The 22,094-nt window shown below is 41.1% G+C and overlaps 1 protein-coding gene across 1 annotated transcript in view; it reads left to right on the top strand.

Moving 5' to 3' along the window:
• LOC139312247 (vomeronasal type-2 receptor 26-like) overlaps window positions 1–22,094 on the top strand; it is a 100,471-nt gene that overhangs the window by 57,455 nt on the left and 20,922 nt on the right. Inside the window, exons 10-11 of the mRNA XM_070936869.1 lie at window positions 2,695–2,913; window positions 3,450–3,579. Of these exons, the coding sequence (XP_070792970.1) occupies window positions 2,695–2,913; window positions 3,450–3,579 (349 nt within the window). The remainder of the gene's footprint in view (window positions 1–2,694; window positions 2,914–3,449; window positions 3,580–22,094) is intronic.

Below are 22,094 nucleotides of genomic sequence, written 5' to 3'. Positions count from 1 at the left end.
ATGAGCTTGTGACTCTTAGTTTATTTCTTATTAAAAAGTAGCCATCATTTTAGTGCCATCTATTCTCTGTATCAGGTTGTTGGTTTCTTCTCTTGTCTTCTGACAACCAATAAAAATGCTTAAGTAGGGAAAAAGATGAAGTTTGCCAGTCAAAGTGAGTCTGGAGGGCCATCAACCACACAATGGTCACGACTAAAGTCAGCATAAAACTTTTACTTTGTCTTTGAAAGATGAATCTCATTGTTTTCCAGCTCGGTGTTGGCTTTGAGTTCTCTCAGGGAGAGAGAAGAGTTTATCCTTCCTTCTTCCGGATGAATCCCAAGGAATCTCCTCAGTATGTGGGTTTAGTCCAGCTGCTCCTGCATTTCCAGTGGAACTGGGTTGGTCTTCTGGCCCCTGAAGATGACAGGGGAGAAAGTTTCATTTCAACTCTGATGCCAATGCTCCAGGAGAAGGAGATCTGCCTGGCCTTCACTCTAATTGTGGAATTGGATAATATTGAAATCACTCAGAACAAGATTGTTGTTAATTTCCGCACGTGGTCTAAAGCAGAAGTGTTTATTATGTTTGGAGACATAGTTGTTACGGGCACTATAATATGGGCGGCATATTTTTTTGAAAACTACAGGAAAGTATCATTTAGGAAAGTTTGTATCTTTACTTTCCATTGGAAACTTGGTGTGGGAGAACCTGAAAAAACATGGGAATTGCTAAAGCTTTTTCATGGGTTCTTGCATTTTAGGGACCACTCCGGGGATGTCTCTGAATTCAGCCACTTCCTCCTATCATTAGACCCTCTGAACCCCCAAGGAGATGTCTTTCTCCCTCCATGGTGGGAAAGAGTCTTTGGCTGCAAGATCCTTGAATCAGGAAAGCTCCCTCCAAAGGGGGAAAAACAATGTACAGGAAAGGAGAATCTGCAGAATGTGCCCAATTACACTTTTCAAAAAAGAATGACAGGAGAAAGTTACAATATCTACAATGCTGTTTATGCTCTGGCACATGCTTTACATGCAATGTATGGATCCAGAGTTCAACCGACCATGATGAGGCTTGGAAAGAGGATCTCAGATGTCCAGTCATGGCAGGTAATTTCTGTGGCTTTTGACTCAGTCCACAGACGCTTTAATAGGAAGCTCCCCATACAAATTTCTTCAGTTACTGATTCAATGTCTGCATTCTCCCATACCAATTCATCTGAGACCCTGCCCCCTTTTTTAGTTTACCATTTGTTGTGCTACTATTTGTTGTATTTGCAAGCCATTGGCACATGTGTCATATAGATGCCAGTGGAGGCAGAGAGTGTCTCCACCCCTATGTGGAAAGGAGGGGCTTAACCTGAGTATAAAACCCCTCCATCTTTTCCACCTCGCTCTCTCCATCTCTCACTTCTTGGGTTTGTTCCTCATGAGACTTGATCTCTGTTGTACATAGTTAATATGATTTATCATATGAAAAAATATGTTTAAGACATTTATTTATGCATCTGCCTCTGAACTCTTCTATGCTCCTGGGTGTTTCTACGATCCCAATTCCACACATACCAATTCATCTGAGACCCTGCCCCTTTTTTTAGTTTACCCTTTGTTGTGCTACTCAGCTTTCTGTGTGAAAACAGCTTCTCACTAAGAATGGATGGAAACTATCCAAGGAGAGAAGCAACCTAGAACTAAGGAGAAATTTCTTAAGGGGGGGTTTATCTTTAGAAGTCGTGGGAGCCCCATTGCTGGAGTCATTGAAGAAGAGACAGCATAGTCACTTGTCTAAAACTGTAGAGGGTCTGTTGCTTGATCAGGGGGTTGGACTAGAAGACCTCCAATGCCCCTTCCAATACTGTGATTCTGTTTCTATGACAACCACAGCACAGAGCAAGATTCAAAATGGTCCTAATGGGTTCCTGGTTGAAATTCATTTGAGTTTTCTGCATCAAAGGCTAAAATGTTGGACCTCTCTGAATAGTGAAGTGACCAACCATATCAGATGCTTCCTTCCACGTGGCCCAATAGATCAAAACCGGTTCCTGCCTTCTGCTGCCTTTGAGAATGAGCTAGAGCAAATCAGTGGAATTTTCCATGGTTCTGAGAGAAATGATTTATTCATTTCAAACATTTTTTTATTATTATTATTTTCAATTTATATACCGCCCTTCTCCCTGAGGACTCAGGGCGGTGCACAGCCAGAATTAAAAACATGAAATACAAATATTAAAAACAATTAAAATCTATATAAATTTGGCCCAAAATTTAAAAAACCACAAACCAATTAAACATTTAAAAATTTTAAAAAATTTCTTCCTAAGCCAGCCCGGCTTGCTGGAAAAAGTGGGTTCATTTATTTAAATGAATAAACATTCATTTAACAGTTAAGAAGGCCTTGGGCCAAAGGAACTATTTGAAAGGGCATGTAGCCAAGTATCACAAAAGGAAAATCCTAAAATTAAATTTAGACTGTGGAACTAAAATTCTTGTGTTTCAGTGAAATACTAATTGGAAACCATACCCAATGATAAAGGGAAAACTTAGTTTCAGAGTTCAAAACACTTGATTCCTCAGATCACCACCAAGAGATGGAACTAGCTTCTTAAACATAAACCCATCTTCTCAAGGTGGCAATCATGTTGTGATAGAAACCAGAATGTCTCATTTGTAGCTCTAGCCCACATACTCCTATTTCTAAAGGTCTCTTTTATTTCAGATTCTTCCCTATTTGAGGAATGTCCACTTCAACAACAGTGCTGGAGATGAGGTCTCCTTCTCAGAAGATGGACTGGGATCTGCTCGTTATGATCTTCTCAACTGGGTTCTCTTCCCCAATCGATCTTTTATCCCCATAAAAGTTGGGCAAGTAAATTCTGAGGCTCCCCCAGGCCAAGATTTCACCATTAACTCTGATGGAATCATCTGGGCCACAAAGGTGAGCTGAAAGGAAATGTTGTAAGTTGAGAGATAGATTTATTCTCTTCCTGATATGTTAGAACATCTTTCTAACTTGAAAAATAATCAATTGAGTCAGAAATCGTGGCAGTCATGTGGTGATAAATCTGCTATGCAGGTAACACCTTTGAGGTCTGGTTTGTGTCATTCCATAAAGGGTTAGGCTTGGGAGCAACATCTGCTTGAAACGCAGGATGCAATTACAGAAAGCAACAGTGATTTCCATGGATCATTTCCACTCAGTTGTATCCTCATGGTTCTTTCTTTTAGAAATGCTATGGTTCAGTCACAATCCTGAGATCCCAGTTCCAATCTCCAAAATCCATGGGTGTTGCAGAAGTGCCACTGGCCTGAATCCCACAGGAGCTTTTCCATATTTCAATAGAAAAGTTTTTCTTTGGAAGAGAATCTGAACATAGAAGTAGGAATAATGAAGGGGAATAGGAATGGAAAAAAGAATGAATGCAGCAGGTTGATTGCTTAAGTCATCTCAAGTATTTTTCTTTTGTGTTTTAGAAGTTGCCCTTTGCAAGGTGTGGCATGAAGAGATGCCAGGCAGGAGAGAGGAAAAGAGTTCCAGAGGGCGAACAGGTTTGCTGCTACCAATGTGACCCTTGTCCAGAAGGGACCATTTCTAATCAGACAGGTAGAGTGTCAATGGTCGAACTAGTGAACCCAACAAAAGTAGGCACTGTCAGGAACTTTGTAATCCCCAAAGCAAAACTTTATTGGATACACCATTTTGGTACTGAAGAATCAAAACCAGCTCTGGTTTTTCCCCAGCCAAGGCTTACATGGTTAAACAATAGCTTGTCCTTCTTCCTACCCCTGGCTGTTCACTTTATCCAATTATGAATCGTCCTTTTGTTTTGAGAACAGTTCATTTCTTTGTTGGACACCTTCAGCATTGGCCTTGATAGGTTCTTGGCTCTCACTGTCTGTCTCTGGAGTGTCTGCATTATTTCTCACCCTTCCCTCCCAGTTCTTTGGCAAATTGAATAGTGATAAGACTCAAATGTTTGAAAAGTGGTTCAATCTTGATAAAGAGCAGATAACAAATGTCAATCTTCCAGGATCAAGGAAGACATTCATTACTTCAATTTTTTTGTTATTATCATTTTTTATAAGATTGATATGTACTCACCCTTTTCAGTAGAACCTTTCAGTTTAAACACTTAAACTGCCCTGGCCACAGAGGCCACCTTTCCCGACCCTCAGCAAGGATAGTTTAAGGGCACAAATTATGAGTCCCCCAACATCCATTTCTACTTCTACTTTCCCATTCAATAGGGAAACCAGCTTTCAGTCTTTTCCTGAGGAAGTGGGGCATGTGGTCCAAGCTTTTATTTGATCATTTAGTGTGAGCTTCTTCTGGCATCTCTATCAACCTCTGAGGAAATAGACCTGCCAGAGAAAGAGGAGATCCATCTATTTATGTCTCTTTGATAGAGCAGGAGGGAGACAAAAAAGACTGAATGAACAGATTTGACCTACAAAGGAAAGAGATTAAGGCTATCAGGATAAGGGATAATGTACACCCCAGCAAAACAGCAGAATTCCTGGATAACAGATGTATCTGTCTTCTGTGGGTTCCATTATAAAATGGAAGAAAAATCAGGCAGCAATCTCAAACTGAAAGCCATATTACTCATGAAAGTGCACAGTGAAAGGATAGCTGTGGAACTGTATAAATCCTTGTCTCTGGCTAATCTATCCCCAGGATCATCGTAAATGAAGGACAATTTGCTTTTTTTGATGCCCCATAAATAGCACAAGGGTACTTTCATCACTCTCTTTGTGGGTAGGTCAACAGGAGAAAGGCAACCATCTTTGCGGGAGGAATAATTTGCGTGGTAGTTGCTCAACAAATCTTTAGACAAAGATTTAGACTCTTGATTTCAGATGCAGCTCACTGTGAACCCTGCCCAGAAGACCAATTTCCCAACAAGGACAAGGACCAATGCATTGCCAAGAAGATCCACTTCCTTGCCTATCAAGACACCCTGGGATACATTTTGGTTTTTCTTGCTCTTTTCCTCTCTATGATCACTTCTGCAGTCCTGGTGGTTTTCTATAAACATCATGACACACCAATCATCAAGGCCAACAACCGAGATCTCACCTACATCCTCCTAGTCTCCCTCCTGCTCTGCTTCCTCTGCTCCTTCCTCTTCATTGGTCGACCTGGGAAGGTCACCTGTCTCTTCCAACAATCTGCCTTTGCCATTCTCTTTTCTCTGGCAGTTTCCTCTGTGTTGGCAAAAACTGTCATGGTGGTTCTGGCCTTCATGGCCACTAAGCCAGGGAACAAGACAAGGAAACTCTTAGGAAAACCACTGACCAACTCCATTGTCATAGCCTGTCCCCTGGCCCAAGCCCTACTTTGTGCCACCTGGCTGGGAACCTCTCCTCCGTTTCCTAATTTGGACTTTCATTCTGTGTTTGGGGAGGCTGTCTTGGAATGTAAGCAGGGCTTAGCTTTCATGTTTTACATTGTCCTTGCCTATCTGGGTTTTTTGGCCCTCATCAGTTTCACAGTGGCATTTCTAGCTAGGAAATTGCCTGATAGTTTTAATGAAGCCAAGTTCATTACTTTTAGCATGCTGGTCTTTTGCAGTGTTTGGATCACCTTCCTCCCCACCTACCTGAGCACCAAAGGGAAGTCCATGGTGGCCGTGGAGATCTTCTCCATTTTGGCCTCTGGAGCTGCTCTCTTAGCTTGTATTTTTTTCCCCAAATGCTACATTATTCTACTGAGGCCGGATCTGAATTGTAGAGAAAATATAGTAATAAACAAAAATTTCTAAGTAATGCAAAGATTGGCCTCATTTATATTTTTCTTTCAGACATATTTAGAATCTGATTTAAAAAAAAAAAGGTTGACAAGAAGGAGGAACTTGTCCATTAAAGAATTCCTTATCAAGTTCTACAACTGGTTAAATGTCAGGTCTCATAGATCTCTATTGGGAAACTACCATTCTGGCGGGAGGGGGAGACTTGTGTGAGATTCTTTGTGCAGGGTTTCATTTACTTTGATTTGCTTGTGGGAAATAGGGAGGGGGAAAGGAATGTGCTTTGAGCCATCTGCTTTATCTCACCACTAGAGAAAGTGAAATTGAAGCAACTGGGAATTTACAGTTATCACCATCTCTACCTGAGGTTCTCAAAACATCTTCGCACTTTGGGATTGGGTCAATGTTGAACTGGACATTGGGAGGGGCTTTGCTTGTAGCAGTTTAGCCTAACGCTTTGAGTGGGAAACTTTAGTTCCTGCCTATATCTCCTTTGCTATCACTGTCTTTCAATAAAAGTTCCCTTTCAAATGATAATTGTTTCAAGAGTTCTGCTTTCTTGAGAAGACTGGCGAGGCAGGACCTTACATTACAATTTACCTGTGGTCAGCAATGATCCTCCAGTCTTTGTTTATCATGTTTTCAAAGTGTCCTCAGTGATGTCCAGAGCCCTGATTTGATGGGAAGCTTGTTCATAAAGATGCGTTTATTATTACAAGGAGAGAATTTTCTCATTTTATTCCTTTTAATTTAGTTCATTTTTAAGTTAGTATTTTAAAGGGATGCATTCAGTATTCATGTTTTTAAGCAAATATGGTTGTTTCCTTAGATAACTGAGGCATTATAGAATTACCTACCACTATTTAATTATTTTTGAAATGGTGGAGTTTAAATCTCTCTCACATCCAGATCTGCTATACTTCCTTGTCAATGTCAGGCAGAATTTTCCTGAGATGGATGAGCAAAGTATGTCATAACTGTTTGCATTATATTAATAACCTCTCATGATATTTCATCTCTTGGACATCCTTGGTGAACGAAGGTGGTCTATGAGATATTTGTGCACAGAGAGTCTGCAGAGGAATAATTCGACCCAGGATCACAATCTAATTTCCTTAACTAGTATATGTTACTAGCAATGTCATCCAGGGCATGAGAGTCATCCCAACTTTGTAATTTAAATCAGGAGGCATCTGTCAATCACCCAGTCCTGTGAAATGCAGTTATTTAAAAGTGATAACCGGCACCTTGAATGGTGCCTTGGAGGAACCTGGGGGCCACTGCAACTTATGCAACAGAAGTCTGAAATGGGTGAACCTAGAAGGGTCCAATATTGTGGGCTTCATTTTGGACCAGCTGCAGTTTTCAAGGGGTCTTCAAAAGTAGACCTAATGCAAGAACATTGCAGCATGAAACAGTAGAGAATGTTCACAGCTCAGGTTTAGATCGTGGCAGTGGTTTGTTTTCCAATGAGATTTGATTATTGGTTTTCTGTCCTGCATTTCATTCCACAGTGGTTTTTGGATGGAGGGGGCCTGAAGGATTAAGCAGTCGTAATAGTCACAAAAACATTACAATTGGTTCTTCTTGAGCAATGATGATGAAAAAGTAACATTGCAACTTATCACATTGACAACATTTGAATGTTTGTAAAGTATACAAAAACTGAAGTCATAATTCTTGCAACAGTTTCATTTGGCAAACACTTCCGACATGATTTCCAAAGCAGCCACCACTGATCCCATTTAATTATGGTCACTTAGAAAATAGTGAGCACTTCTGTAATTGTGCCATGCAGCTGTGTTTGATGGTTGATGACATTATAGACCACCAAGAGGTCATATTGAGCCAGAATGGATGCACTGGCCTCATCCTGCTCCTTCCAAAGTTCATCTAAAAGTGCAACCCATGCCATTTCCATCCCATTAAAGGCCTGAACTTTCACAGAAATCAGGATTTATCAAAGTTCCACTAAAATTGTCCAGTATGATAGGACCCAGGAATTGTTTCTTGCGTATTAGCCAAACCAAGTAATCCTTCATAGGTGGGTGAACACACCCATCTTTCAAGGATGAATTCATGCTGGCTATCTCTCAAGTGTAGCTTTGTTCCCAACAAGGCAAGAGCCTTGATAGTACAGGGGTTTAGTGCACCCTGTTATTAACACAGCTGCCTGCAATTTCTGCTGGTTCGAATCTCTCCAAGGCTCAAGGTTGACTCAGCCTTCCATCCTTTCTAAGGTAGGTGAAATGAGGACCCAGTTTATGGGGGCAATAAGCTGACTTTGTATAAAATATACAAAAGAATGAAGGCTATTGCTTAACGCATTGTAAACCGCCCTGAGTCTCCGGAGAAGGGCGGCATATAAATCAAATTAAAAAAAAAAAATCCTGACTTTCTGCCTCCACTCTTCCACCCCTCTTGCCTCCATCGCCTCTGTTGCTCTCATGCAAGTTGACTCTCCACTGCTCAATTTCGTTCTGTTTAACAAACTTAACCTATTGGAGGAGTGGCAGAACCTGGGCACAGAGTTAAAACAGGAATCAGCCTAAAGTCTCTATGTAGCCACAAATAAACTAAGTCCAATCCCTCATGAACTCCATTAACCCTTAGTGCTAAACATTAATTAAGAAAGTTACTGCTTGTATGATGAGAAATTAATCAGTCTAGTTGGAAGTTCATGTCTGATCCAAATGTTTTGCACCTGACAGAACATTTACAAAGACCTAGCTGGCCAAAGTCAAGGCCATTGCCATAGAAAACAGTAATGACCAGAGGGAGTGACTTCTATGACCTGCAAAATTGATTCGTTGGGGACTGTGACTGATGACACACCTTGGGGGGGAGAGGGAAACAGGGTCAGAGGCAAGACATAAATTGAGTGAAATTGGCTTCACTTGGTCCGTGCTGACATGATGCATTTAATAAACAACTGGATTTTTCTTGAAACTTTGCTTGAGACTCCTGCTCTTATTAGGCATTGGTCAGAACTTTGACAGCCAATCCGTCACGCTGATTGAAGAAAGGGGATCTCTTGTGTATTCTGGCATTGGGACGAAGCCTATACCACTTACTACCTTGAAAGGGGTTAGTTCCATGCTACTGTGAACAGCATTATTGTACCTGACCTCAGCGAATGGCAAGAGGTCTGCCTAATTGGACTGCTGGTAGTTCACGTAACACCTCAGGTATTGTTCTACCATGGGGTTCAGTCTCTCTACCCTCCCATTGGTGCTCAGATGAAAGACCAAGCTAAGGCCTTGGGATGACCCAATGGACCGCAGGAACTCCCTCCAGAATTTAGCCATGATCTGCACTGTGATTTATTTGTTATTTATTTATTGGTTCGATTTATATGCTGCCCTTCTTTGGAGACTCAGGGCAGCTTACAATGCGTTAAGCAATAGCCTTCATACTTCTGTATATACCTGCTTAGTATACCTGCTTTTGGCCCCCACTAAGCGGAGACTTATTCTCCAAGCAGGCACACTTCTTTCTTGAGATAGGTACCATTCTGCTCCTTGAGCAGAAATTATGAGTCCAGGAAGATCCTAGAGTGAAGATGAGTCCTAAGCATTACAGTTCAATGTCATGATGAACCAAAGATGAAAAATTCCACTTCTGGGAGAACCAATCATGCACAGCTGCCTGTTTTTGCTAGGATTCAAACTGAGACTCTCCCTCCCCATCCAACCTTCATGCACGAGGGCAAAACCTTCATAGCACCGCTTGGTCAATCGGTGGTTGTACAACTGAATATCATCAGCATACAAATGATACCTGACCTCAAACTGAAAAGGCTTTTGAGATGGATCCTGAAAGTCAATGTATTTGGCTCAGTCTCACTCCTGCAACCAACACTGAATGGAACCACCTTCAGGTGAAGGAGAGACTCACCTAACACTATATACCCATTCTTTGTTATCCCAGTTTCTGATTTCATCCACTGCCATGTGGTTATTAAAAAAAATGGTTACTCCATCCAAGCATTGGCATGACTGCTCACAGTTACAAGGGGACAACTGATAGTTGTATGCCACCAAACCCCATGACTCTCACACTAGCTGACCAACTATGGTCCAGGCCAAACTCCATCTTGTTTCCAGGGGGTCAGTTTCATGGAGGTCAGATTCACAACTTCAGCATGACTCCCTCTATCCTGTGCATTACAAGACACATGAACATGTTTTTCCATTCTGGTGAATGAGAAGCTATTGCTCCATAGGTAAAACAATTGCTTTTCCTTGCAATTATCAGAAGTACAGTAATTCATAGTGTGTCCCCTGTGGATTTCTCAATACAAAATCTTACAAAATAAACCCTGCTTTAAAAAAAATATCTCTGAGTTCTTCAGATGAAGGCAGAAGATGTCACCTTAGGCTGCCTTGCAAAGAGCTAATTCCTGGGTTTCAGGAGACTTGAATGCCTTTCTTTCCTCTATGTTCATGGCCCAAACACAGGTAAGATGAAGCATTGTTGCTATAAATTTATCCTCGTGCCATCCAGGTGACACAGGTGGTGTCTGGGGTACTAATGTTCCAGTGAGATTTCAGGAGCAACCTTCAAATGAGTTTCTGCACAAAGTTTCTTTTCTGTTCTAGGAGGGAAGAAGACAAGAAAGATGGGGCAGGAGTCATGCTACTGCTGATGCCCTTCTTGCTCCTAACTCCAACTTCTCTGAAAAGGCTGCAAACCATATGTGTGTGAAGAAAGACTGGGCAGGAGTTATGCTACTTCTGATGCTGATGCTCTTCTGGCTCCTGGCTCCAACTACAGCAAAGTGGCTGCAAACCATGTGTGTGTTCAGGGATTATATCGAATTAGATGGAAGCTACTACAGGCCTGGTGATCTCGTTATTGGTGGGAATTTGCCCTTGGGAAGCATTAACAAGTCTCCTGTCCTAGAGTTTAATACAGTGAAGCTTGTTCTTAAAAAGGGGTAAGTTTCAGCTGAAGGGGAAACATGGAGATAAATTGTTTCTTTGCTTTACATTCAGGGACTTTTTTCAAAAAATACTTCTAGTGTTTTGAAAACACTACACTGTTCTGGTGTAGTGCATATTTTGTGCTTTTCTCGATAAATTAGGAAGCTCTTCAAATAGGCTGGAATTCTCAATCTCTTCATCAGATAGATGATAAACAACAAAAATGAAGAGGGAAGCTTTGCTGGACTAGTGATGTAGTCAAATTATAATATTAATCTGAACAGTAATTTTTGTCTGGCCAGGACAAAGGGGACAAGGATAGCTCCTCCTCAGATCCCATTGGAAGTGGTCTGTTTTGAGTTGAGCCATGAATGATGGTGGCCATGTTGAAGGGCCTCTAAGACCTGCCCTGGGGATGGCAAATGGACATCTCTCAAGACCATAAGTCTGGGGAACCCCACAGTCAACTGAGAAATGGCGTACAGAGGTTCAGACATGGAGGCTGCTGTGCAGCAAGAAGGCTGGTACAGTAGTATTGATTCCAACTGGTCCTGTGAAGGAATCTTCCAGAAAAGAATTTCATGGAGAAAAGAATCTTCCAGAAAAGACATGGCAATTTGGAGAGCAGCACCCCAAAAGACCAAAAGAGACACCCGGATGACAATTCCTACCCTTAGCATACAGCAACAGAAATTTACAAATCTTGCCCCCAAAAATGCAGTTAATATCCTGAGATTCTTCCTCAAATTCCATTTATGCCTTGTGCCACTATTCTCAAGTAGCACTCCTATTATCTTCTCTGCAGGGGTCACTTTCACATAGGTCAACAACACAACTTTTCCATGACTCCATTTGCTCTGTGAATTACAAGAGACACAAAGATGTTTTCCATTCTCCTGCATGAAGAGAAGCTGTTGCTAAGGGGATAGGACAATGGCTTTTACCTGCAATTATCAGAAGAAGAGATACATGCTTCATGTAACCCCTGTGGATTTCCAGACACAAAGGATAAAACCTGCTTTTAAAAATATCTCTGAATTCACCAGCTGGGGGGCAGAACGTGTCACGTTAGCCTGCCTTGCAAAGAGCTCACTCCTGGGTTGGAAGAGACTCACATGCCTTTGTTTCCTCTATGGTCACAGCCCAAACACAGGTAAGAGGATGCATTGTTGACATAAATTTGTCCTGGTGCCATCCAGGTGGCACAGGTGGTGTCTGATCTGCTAAAGCTCCAGTGAGATTTCAGGAGAAACCTTCAAATCAGTTTCTGCATAAACCTTGATTTCTGTTCTAGGAGGGAAGGAGATGAGACTGACAGTCATGCTACTGCTGTTGCTGATGCTTTTCTGGCTCCTGGCTCCAACTACAGCAAAGAGTCTGAAAACCATCTGTGTGTTCAGGGGTTATATCGACTTAAAGGAAAGCTACTATAGGCCTGGTGATCTCATTATTGGTGGGAATTTGCCCTTGGGAACCATTTTACAGTCTGTTGTCCCAGCCTTTGATACAATGAATTTTCCTATAAATAGTCCGTAAGTTTCAACTGGAGGGGAAATATGCAGATAATTGTTTTCTTTGCTTTAAATTCAGGGAGTTTTTTCAGAAATACTTCTAGAGTCTGTACTGTCCTGGTGCAGTGCACATTTTATGCTTTTCTCAATAAAATAGCAAGCTGTTGAAATATGCTGGAATTCTCAATCTCTTCATCAAGAAGATGATAAACAACAAAAATGAAGAGGGAAGCTGTGCTGACCTAGTGAAGAAGTTGAATTGTAATATTAATCTGAGCAATAACTTCTGGTAGAAAATTCAAATAAAAGGTCAACACTCTTCAAGTGTCCAGGATACAAAAATCTCTCTCAGTGTTGGAATCAGCATTACTCATGAATAATAGCCTTCAGTAAACCTGTGAGGAGACCCCACTGTAGTCCTGTGCTCAGCAATCTTTACCCCACCTGAAGAAGCTGCTCCAAGAGAGACCTGAAAGAATTACATTGAAATGGGAGCAGTTGTAAAGGACTTCAGCTACTGAAGCAAAGTGAATATGGCAGGGATGATAGAGAGTGTAAAACAGTCCATGATATTGATGGAAAGGCTTGTCTCCTTTCTCACAAAGTCATCCAAGATTAGCCAAGAGAAATCCTTTGAAAAAAACCCAAACCCAGTAAATTTGGGAGTTTCTGCTCCCAAATTTTCCCCCAAACAGTGAAGCAAATTCTACAGCCATGCAGAAGTTTTCCTGTAATGTTCTCCAATGTTTCTCTCACTACAGACTCATCCTCGGTAACTACCAGCAATTCCTTGCATTGATGTTTGCTGTCTCCCAGGTCAATAAGGATTTTCTTCTGCTCCCCAACATCACCCTTGGCTTCCACATCTATGGCCATTTCCAGAGGGAGAGGTCTATTTCCTTAAACAGCCTCTCCATGCTCTCCTCACGAGGCCAAGTGGTTCCAGGGTACAAATGTGACCTGCAGGACACTCTGTTCTCCGTCATTGGTGGTCTCAGTGCCAAATCCTCGAGGCAGATGGCCTCCATCTTCAGCATCTTTAAGGTGCCACAGGTAAGAGAGCTCTCTTGGATACAGCATGGAGTAGACAAACTCTCGGCTTTCCAATCCACATCTATGTGAACGCTGAAACAATCAAAGCCAGTTCACTGTGTTTGGATGATCAGTGTTTGGTTAATTCACTATACATGGGAATCAGGAAAAGACGAGAATGCTCCATACAATGTTGGCACTGAGAGCAAACACCTCTCAACACAATTTAAACAAGCTGCACTGCCTGCGCCCCACCCTCGTAATGAGTCTCAGCTGTTTGGCAGCCACTTCCTGCTCACTCTAACCAGGATATGGGATCATGACGCTCCCAAAGCTACAATGATGTTGATTCGTCGGCCACATATCCCCTCATCTCGCACCCGTTCTACCATCACCAGTAGTCCATTAGTGCCTCCACCACAACCGAAACCTAGCCACATGGTGCACATCCCCTCCTGGAATCATTGCAGGAGCATTGTGTGTGTGAACGTTCTCGTGAGAAGCCATGGCTGGGCTCGACACAAACATCAGAAGCATAGTCAGAAGCGAAAGAGGTAGTTTTTTCTGGGAGGGGGCATATAACGAACATGTGACATCAAAATGTGTTGCTGGGAGATCTTCCTAAAAAGGGGAGGAGATTAAGCTTGCCACTCAAAATGAGTCAACCTGACTGCTGGGGCCACAAATCACACAATGGTGACCCCTAAAGTCAAATATCTAACTTTACTTTGTTTTTGAAAAAAGAATCTCTTTTTCTCCAGCTCGGTGTTGGCTTTGAGTTTTCTCAGGGGGAGAGAAGAATGTATCCTTCCTTCATCCGGATTAATCCCAAGGAATCTCCTCAGTATGTGGGTTTAGTGCAGCTGCTCCTGTATTTCCAGTGGAACTGGGTTGGTCTTATGGCCCCTGAAGATGACAGGGGAGAACATTTCATTTCAATTCTGATGCCAATGCTCCAGGAGAAGGAGATCTGCCTTGCCTTCACTGAAAGGTTGAAATTAGATGATATTCAGATTATAATGGAAAAATTACTTCTCAATTTAAAGACTTGGTCAAAAACTGAAGTAATTATTCTGTTTGGAGACTTCGATTGTAGTGTCAGTGTACAGGCAATTTTGTCTGTCCAGGAAAAATTGAGCAAGACAACATTGCAGAATGTTTGGATCTTAACCTCCCATTGGAAACTGAGTGTGGAGGAATCTGAAGACACCTTGCTATTTCTAAAGTCTTTCCATGGAGTCTTGCATTTCAGGGACCACACCGGGGATGTCTCAGAATTCAATCATTTTGTTCTGTCTTTAGACCCCTTGAACCCACAAGGGGATGTATTTCTCCCTCCATGGTGGGAAGATGTCTTTGGCTGCAAGATTCACCAACCAGACAAGATCCCTCCAAAGGGGGAAAAACAATGCACAGGAAAGGAGAATCTGCAGAATCTGCCAAATTACACTTTTGAAACAAGCATGAAAGGTGAAAGTTACAATATCTACAATGCCATTTTTGCTGTGGCGCACGCTTTACATGCAATTTATGGATCCAAAGCCCAACCAACCGTGATGAAACTTGGAAAGAGCATCTCCAATGTCCAATCATGGCAGGTAATTATTGTGGCTTCTTTAGAAAGGAGAATGTATTAAAAGCAAATATTAGATAGAGATGAAATAAGAATAATGTTTGGTTGGAAGAGTTTGGAGAGGGGGAGAAGAGAAGTAAACCAAATGAGCTGTCCATAAGATCCATAGAAGAAAGACCTTCGTAAAATCCTGAAAGGCTTCAATGGTTGCCAGAGTTTCAGGAGGTAACCATGACAGGGAGTAGATGTCAGCTGAGACCAAAAGAACAATCTGGCTGTGTTTGAGAAAGAAGCTTCCAGAAGTCAGTAGAAGTCCTACTTGAGACAGTTGCATAGCAACCTCCGTTTCCCTCAGCATATAACCCAAATCCAACTTGTGGAAAGACACTCAATTCCTTTTAACCTTGGTTTATGTTTCTAGCGTTTAACATCCTATGTGACCCCATCCAATTTGTCCAGTTTTATATTTATTGCACTGGTCAGGTTGTAGTGTGAATGCAGCAAATCTTGGTTCACCTGAGCACATATAGCAGGACTCAAAATAGTCTTAATGGGTTGTTTGTCTGAAACCCATCAGACTTTTCTGCATTAATGGATAGATGTTGAACTTCTCTGAACAGTGAAGAGAAAAACCAGGGCAAGCCCTTCCTTTTCCTTGACTCCATTTCCTCAAACATGGTTCTTGCATTGTACTCTGTTCAATTCTCAGACAGAGAAAATCAGAGGAATTGTACTCTGTTCTCATACAAATTATTTCATTGTTGCTAAAGTGAATTGATCAGTTACAAGACCTCAGGACAAAGTAAATATTTAAAACTACATGTAATCAAGTATTACAGGAGGAAAACCATATATGACCTCGTAGACGACCCTCACTCTGTCAAGGACCTTGGAGTACTCATCTCAAATGATCTAAGTGCCAGAGCTCACTGTAACAACATTGCCAATAAAGCATTAAGAGTTGTTAATCTAATCTTGCAAAGCTTCATTTCTGGTAATATTATACTGCAAACTAGGACATACAAAACCTTTGCTAGACCAATTCTTGAATACAGCTCATCTGCCTGGAATCCGCACTGTATTTCAGACATTAATACAATTGAGTGAGTCCAGAGATATTTCACGAGAAGAGTCCTCTACTCCTCTGCTCACAACAGAATACCTTATGCTACCAGGCTCGAAATCTTGGGATTAGACAATTTAGAACTACACCGCCTTCAGTCTGACCTAAGTGTAGTACACAAAATTATCTGCTACAATGTCCTACCTGTCAATGACTACTTCAGCTTCAACCACAATAATACACGAGCACACAATAGATACAAACTCAAGGTAAACCGCTCCAAACACAATTGTAGAAAATACGACTTCAGCAACAGAGTGCTCAATGCCTGGAATGCAATACCTGACTCTGTGGTTACTTCCCCAAACCCCCAAAACTTTAACCTTAGATTTTCTACTGTTGACCTCACCCCATTCCCAAGACGTCTGTAAGTGGCGTGCATAAGCATACCAACAAGCCTAATGTCCCTGTCCTAATATTCCTTTTTATTTAATCTTTTCATGTATCCAAATTATGTTTATACTTTTACCTGTTATCTTATATATGATTGACAAATAAATAAATTTAATTAATTAATTAATTTAAAAAATATGATTAATTTTGGAATGTGGCACTAAAATCTTTCAGTGTACTTATTCTGATAAAGCTGGATTTGAAGAAACCATGATACAAAGGACCAAAGGAAAACCATTTGTAGTTTCAGAGTTAAATATTTGGTGTTACTGCAGATTCCTCAGTTCTCCACCAAGGGAACTCCTCTAGCTTTTCAGACATGAACTCATCTTCTCAAGATGGTCACCATGTTCTGATAGAAGCCATAACCATAGCTCTAGCCCAAATACTCCTATTTCTGAAGGTCTCCTTTCTTTCAGATTCTTCCCTATTTGAGGAATGTGCAGTTCAACAACAGTGCTGGAGAGGAAGTCTCCTTCTCAGAAGATGGACTGGGATCTGCTCGTTATGACCTTCTCAACTGGGTTTTCCTCCCCAATCAATCTTTTCTCCCCAAGAAGGTTGGCCAAGTAAATCCTGAGGCTCCCCCAGGACAAGATTTCACCATTAAATCTGATGGAATCGTCTGGGGCACAAAGGTGAGCTGCAAGGAAATGTTGTAAATTCAAGGAAAGATTCATTATCTTCTTGAGATGTACAACATCTTTCTAACTGGAAAAATAATCAATTGAGTCAGAAACCTTGGCAGTCATTTGGTGTAAAATCAGGTTTGCATGTAACACATTTGATGCCTGATTTGTGTCATTCCACAAAGGGTTAGCCTTGGGAACAATGTCTGCTTGAAATGCAGGATGCAATTACAGCAAGCAACAGTGATTTCCATGGACCATTGATGCTCAGTAGTATCCTCGTGGTTTTTTTTTGTTTTTTTTTTAGAAATGCTGTAGTTCAGTCACAAGCCTTCCTCTACAGGCTGAGATCCCAGTTCCAATCTCCAACATTTAATGGTAGGTTGGGAGTGCCAATGGCCTGGATCCCTTAGGTGCTGTTCCATATTTCTGATAGACAGTGGCAATGTATCTCTTTAGAAGGGAATCTGAACATAGAAGTAGGAATGGGGAAAAGAATGAATGCAGCAAGTTCATTGCTTAAGTAATTTCAAATATTTCTCTTTCAGACCATCCCCTTTGCCAGATGTGGCACAAAGAGGTGCCATGCAGGAGAGAGGAGAAGAGTTCCAGAGGGCGAGCAGGTTTGCTGCTACCAGTGTGATGTTTGTCCAGAAGGAACCATTTCTAATCAGACAGGTAGAGCAAACTTCAAAAGTAGATCTTCCAAGATCAAAGAAGACATTCATTAAATCTATTTTCTTTATTGTGATCATTTTTGATAAGATTGAGTTCTGTTTTCAGCATAACTTTTCAGTTGATGGATCTAAATTGCCCTGGCCACAGAAGTCACCTTTCCCAATCCTCAGCAGTTCCATGCAGGATAGTTTTAGGGCAGACTTTATGAATCTCCAACTTGCATTTCAACTCCTCCTGTAATATCTGATTGTGAAAACCAAATTCTAATCTTTTCCTGAGGAAGCGGGGTTTTCAGTCCAAGCTTTAATTCTTATTACTTAGTGCATGCTTCATCCATCAATACTATCAACCTCCGAGGAAATAGATCTGCCAGAGAAAGAGGAGATTCATCTATCAGTGTCTCTTTGATAGAGTAGGAGCGATCAAATAAGTCTGAATGAACACATCTGAAGCACAAAGCAGAGAGGTTAAGGCAGGGATCATGTACACACAAAGAAAACAGTAGCATTCCTGGATAACAGGTCTATCGACCTTCTGTGTGTTCCATTATAAAGTAGGGGAGAAAACAGGCAGCAATCTCAAACTGAAAGCAAGATTACTCATGGAAGTGCATAGTGAATGGATAGATGGAATTGAACTAATCCTTGTCACTGGCTAATCTATCCTAGAATCATTATAAATGCAGCTTGATTTGCTTGAATGAATGAATTCTTAAACAAAGATTCTTGATTTCAGATGCAGCTCACTGTGAACCCTGCCAAGAAGACCAATATCCCAACAAGGACAAGGACCAATGCATTGCCAAGAAAATCCACTTCCTTGCCTATCAGGACACCCTGGGATACACATTAGTTTCTCACACTCTTTTTCTCTCTGTGAGCACATGTGCAGTCCTGATAATTTTCTATAAACATCATGACACACCAATTGTCAAGGCCAACAACCGAGATCTCACTTACATCCTCCTGGACTCCCTTCTGCTCTGCTTCCTCTGCTCCTTCCTCTTCATTGGTCAACCAGGGAAGATCACCTGTCTCTTCCAACAATCTGCCTTTGCCATTCTCTTTTCCCTTGCAGTTTCCTCTGTGTTGGCAAAAACTGTCATGGTGGTTCTGGCCTTCATGGCCACCAAGCCAGGGAACAAGACAAGGAAACTCTTAGGAAAACCACTGACCTACTCCATTGTCATAGCCTGTCCTCTGGTCCAAGCACTTCTTTGTGCCACCTGGCTGGGAACCTCTCCTCCATTTCTTAACCTGGACTTCCACTCCTTGTTTGGAGAAATCATCTTGGAATGTAAGGAAGGTTCAGCTTTCATGTTTTACATTGTCCTTGCCTATCTAGGTTTTCTGGCCCTCATCAGTTTCACAGTGGCCTTTCTGGCTAGGAAATTGCCTGATAGTTTTAATGAAGCCAAGTTCATTACTTTTAGCATGCTGGTTTTTTGCAGTGTTTGGATCTCCTTCCTCCCCACCTACCTGAGCACTAAAGGAAAGTCCATGGTGGCTGTGGAGATCTTCTCCATTTTGGCCTCTGGAGCTGCTCTCTTGGCTTGTATCTTTTTTCCCAAATGCTACATTATTCTGCTGAGGCCAGATTTGAATTGCAGAGAAAACATAGTAAGGAACAAAAATTTCTAACTAACAGCTGGCTCGTTTATATTTGTCCTTATATTTGCATTTTTAGAATGTGATAAAATTTCAGAAAAAAGGATGACATGAAAGAGGAATTTGTCCCTAAAATAGCTGCTTATCAATTGCTGCTACTGGTTACAATATACCTGCTTTCAGCAACAATCACCCAGCCTTTTGTTTATCATGTCTTCAAAGCAACCTTGTGTTATCCAGTGCCCTGTGTGGTTAGAAAGATAGTTTTTAAAAATGTGTTTATTATTTCAAAGAGGAAATTTTCTCATTTTAATCTTTTGCCTTTTAGTTGTTTTTTCATAGAGTGTTTTAAAGGTTTTGGTTCAGTATCAGTTTTTTAAAACATATATGGATGTTTCCTTAGATGTCTGAGGCTTCATGGAGTTCCCTAACAGTATTAAGTTATTTTTGACAACATCTCTCTTTCCTTCAAATGGTCTGTCATGTGAGAGAAAGAAAATTAGAAGGAGTGTTTGCTAATTGACCCAAAAAAATAACATACTTGAATTCTCTGGTTTTCCATAAGATTTAACAAAACATCTATGGCAATGTAAGGTAATGTAACTGATATGTTCTTTGATTAAAGAGAACACTTCTTCGTTGATGATAGTAGCAGTAGAAAAGTGGGAAAACAACTGATAGACTGTTAATTAGGAATATATATGATTACATCATCTATTTCTTATGCATGAACCATTTTCTCCTCCTTTCTCAAATGTACAAATATGAGTGCATCCTTTGGTCTTCAAGATTTCCTCTCACTATTCTCTGGATAGAATTTATCCAGGATATACTCATCATCATCTTCTTCTTCTTTTAATGATCCCATAATGCTTTGTGGGGTGGAGTCTGGGCAATTGAATGGAGCTAGCAGAGTGTTTACTGATTGGAAGGACCTTCTGGGACCAGTTTAGATCTGGGAACACTTGAGATGCATATGGCTAATTTTCCCACATGGTAAATCTGTTTAGGCAATTATCCCACAGTGAATTGCCCAGAGAGAGGCAGAGGGGGAGGGTCAGATATCAACTGCATAGAAGGAGAATTTGCATAAGATGTTTTATAGGTAGCACTTTCCACTGGAAAGATTAGCAAAGATGTTTAAAGATAAATGAGTCAAATGTTGGAAATGTCATCAGATACCGGGGTCATACTATCATAGGTGGTGGACATGTGTAAAAGCTAAAAAATATTGGACAAAAATTCATATGTGGTTGGAGAAGATGATACAACAACATATTGACCTTAAACCAGAATTATTCTTGTTGGGGATTTTATTAGAAATGTATAGTAATGAAAATGTATATTTGATTATTCATGTCATAACTGCAGCTAGAGTTGTATTTGCACAAAATTGGAAAAATGAAGAGGTCCCTACGGATGAGAAAATGATTAAGAAAATCTTAGAATGTGCAGAAATGAATAGATTAACACTTGCAATTAAAGAAAAGGAAAAATCTGATTATTATAGTAAACGGGAGTTATTTTATCAATGGTTAGAGAATAAATACGAAAATTAGAAATGAAAGCAGAGGAGTGAAAGAGGGAAACTGTATTAATAGAGTTAAATAAGTTAAGGGGATTGTTACAATAGTATGTAATGTATTAGTATGAATTTAAGAATAGATAAGATAATGAACATGGCTGTAATTTTAATGTTTATTGCACAAAATATTTGTACCCAGACGACACACTGTTTAATGAAAGATGGAATGTTTGTATTAAAATAAAAAACATTTTTTTAAAAAGAATTTACGCAAAGGACCGCCTAGTCACAACTGTCACCTGTTCCTCAAGGAAGAGTTCTGAGACCAGGAGGGCTCTCACCAGCTCAATCTGAAGCATTGCAATCCCTTAATGTCCAAAGATGATAAACACTCAGCTAGAGGAACTCCCACCTACCCACAACCACTCCATCCTACCAAGGTTCAGTTGAAGCCTTCGTTCCCCATCCAGATCCCCACAGCATCCAGGCACCATGAAGTAACATCCATAGTATCTGTTAGTTCACCTGGGACACAGATGTACAACAGGGTATTATCTGCATACAGATATATCTCATTCTATGGTAACATGTAGATGTTAAATGGGAACAAAGAGAGCACCAAGTCCTCTGGCATCTCACAAGGCAGGGGCTGCCTGGTGGACCTCTCATTCTCCCTTGAGGTCCATTGGGACTGGCACAGGAGATCAACCAGCGAAAAATTCAAAAGCCATAGAAGAGACTGCAAGGACAAGAATGGATGAATGAACTCTGTCCTGCTTCCACCAGAGATCATACAAAAGTGTGACTAATGGTGTTGCTGTCCCTTATCGGGCTTGAAACCTGACTGGATGGAGTTTAGATAATCCATTTAATCCAAGATCCTCTCAAGGTGCAGCCCTACCACTTTCTCAATCACCTTCTCTTAAAAGATGGTGGGGTCTACCAAAGGTTTCTTGAGGAGAGGCCATAACAGCAGCTCTTTAAATGATGCTGGAAAGACCCTCTTCTTCAAGGATGAATTAACCATCATTAGGATCCACCCACATGTCACCTCCTAGGTGGCCTTGGCCAGCCAAGAGGGGCATGGATCTAGTTCAAAGGTGGTCACATCTACATCCCAAGGACTCTGTTGACTTCCTTGGGATCAAGAGGACCAAACTGTTCTTAGATAACTGGGTAAATCCTTTCCCAATCCATCTCTATAGGATCTACACCATGCTTGGCCTCCAACAAGGAACAGATCCAAGGAATTTTGTCAACCAGCTGCATGGAGAATTCCTCTGTGAGGCCTGAAGGAAATCCTAAATGTGACCGTTACCCAGAAGGTTCCGGATAATCTTTTAAAAGTCCATAGGGTTCACTCAGTGCTCTAA

This window comes from Pituophis catenifer, unplaced genomic scaffold (genome assembly GCF_029215685.1).
Source record: "Pituophis catenifer annectens isolate HBS135680 unplaced genomic scaffold, rPitCat1.0.hap2 SCAF_1, whole genome shotgun sequence".
Taxonomy (NCBI): Eukaryota; Metazoa; Chordata; class Lepidosauria; order Squamata; family Colubridae; genus Pituophis; species Pituophis catenifer.
This window is presented reverse-complemented; position numbering and strand designations above follow the sequence as displayed.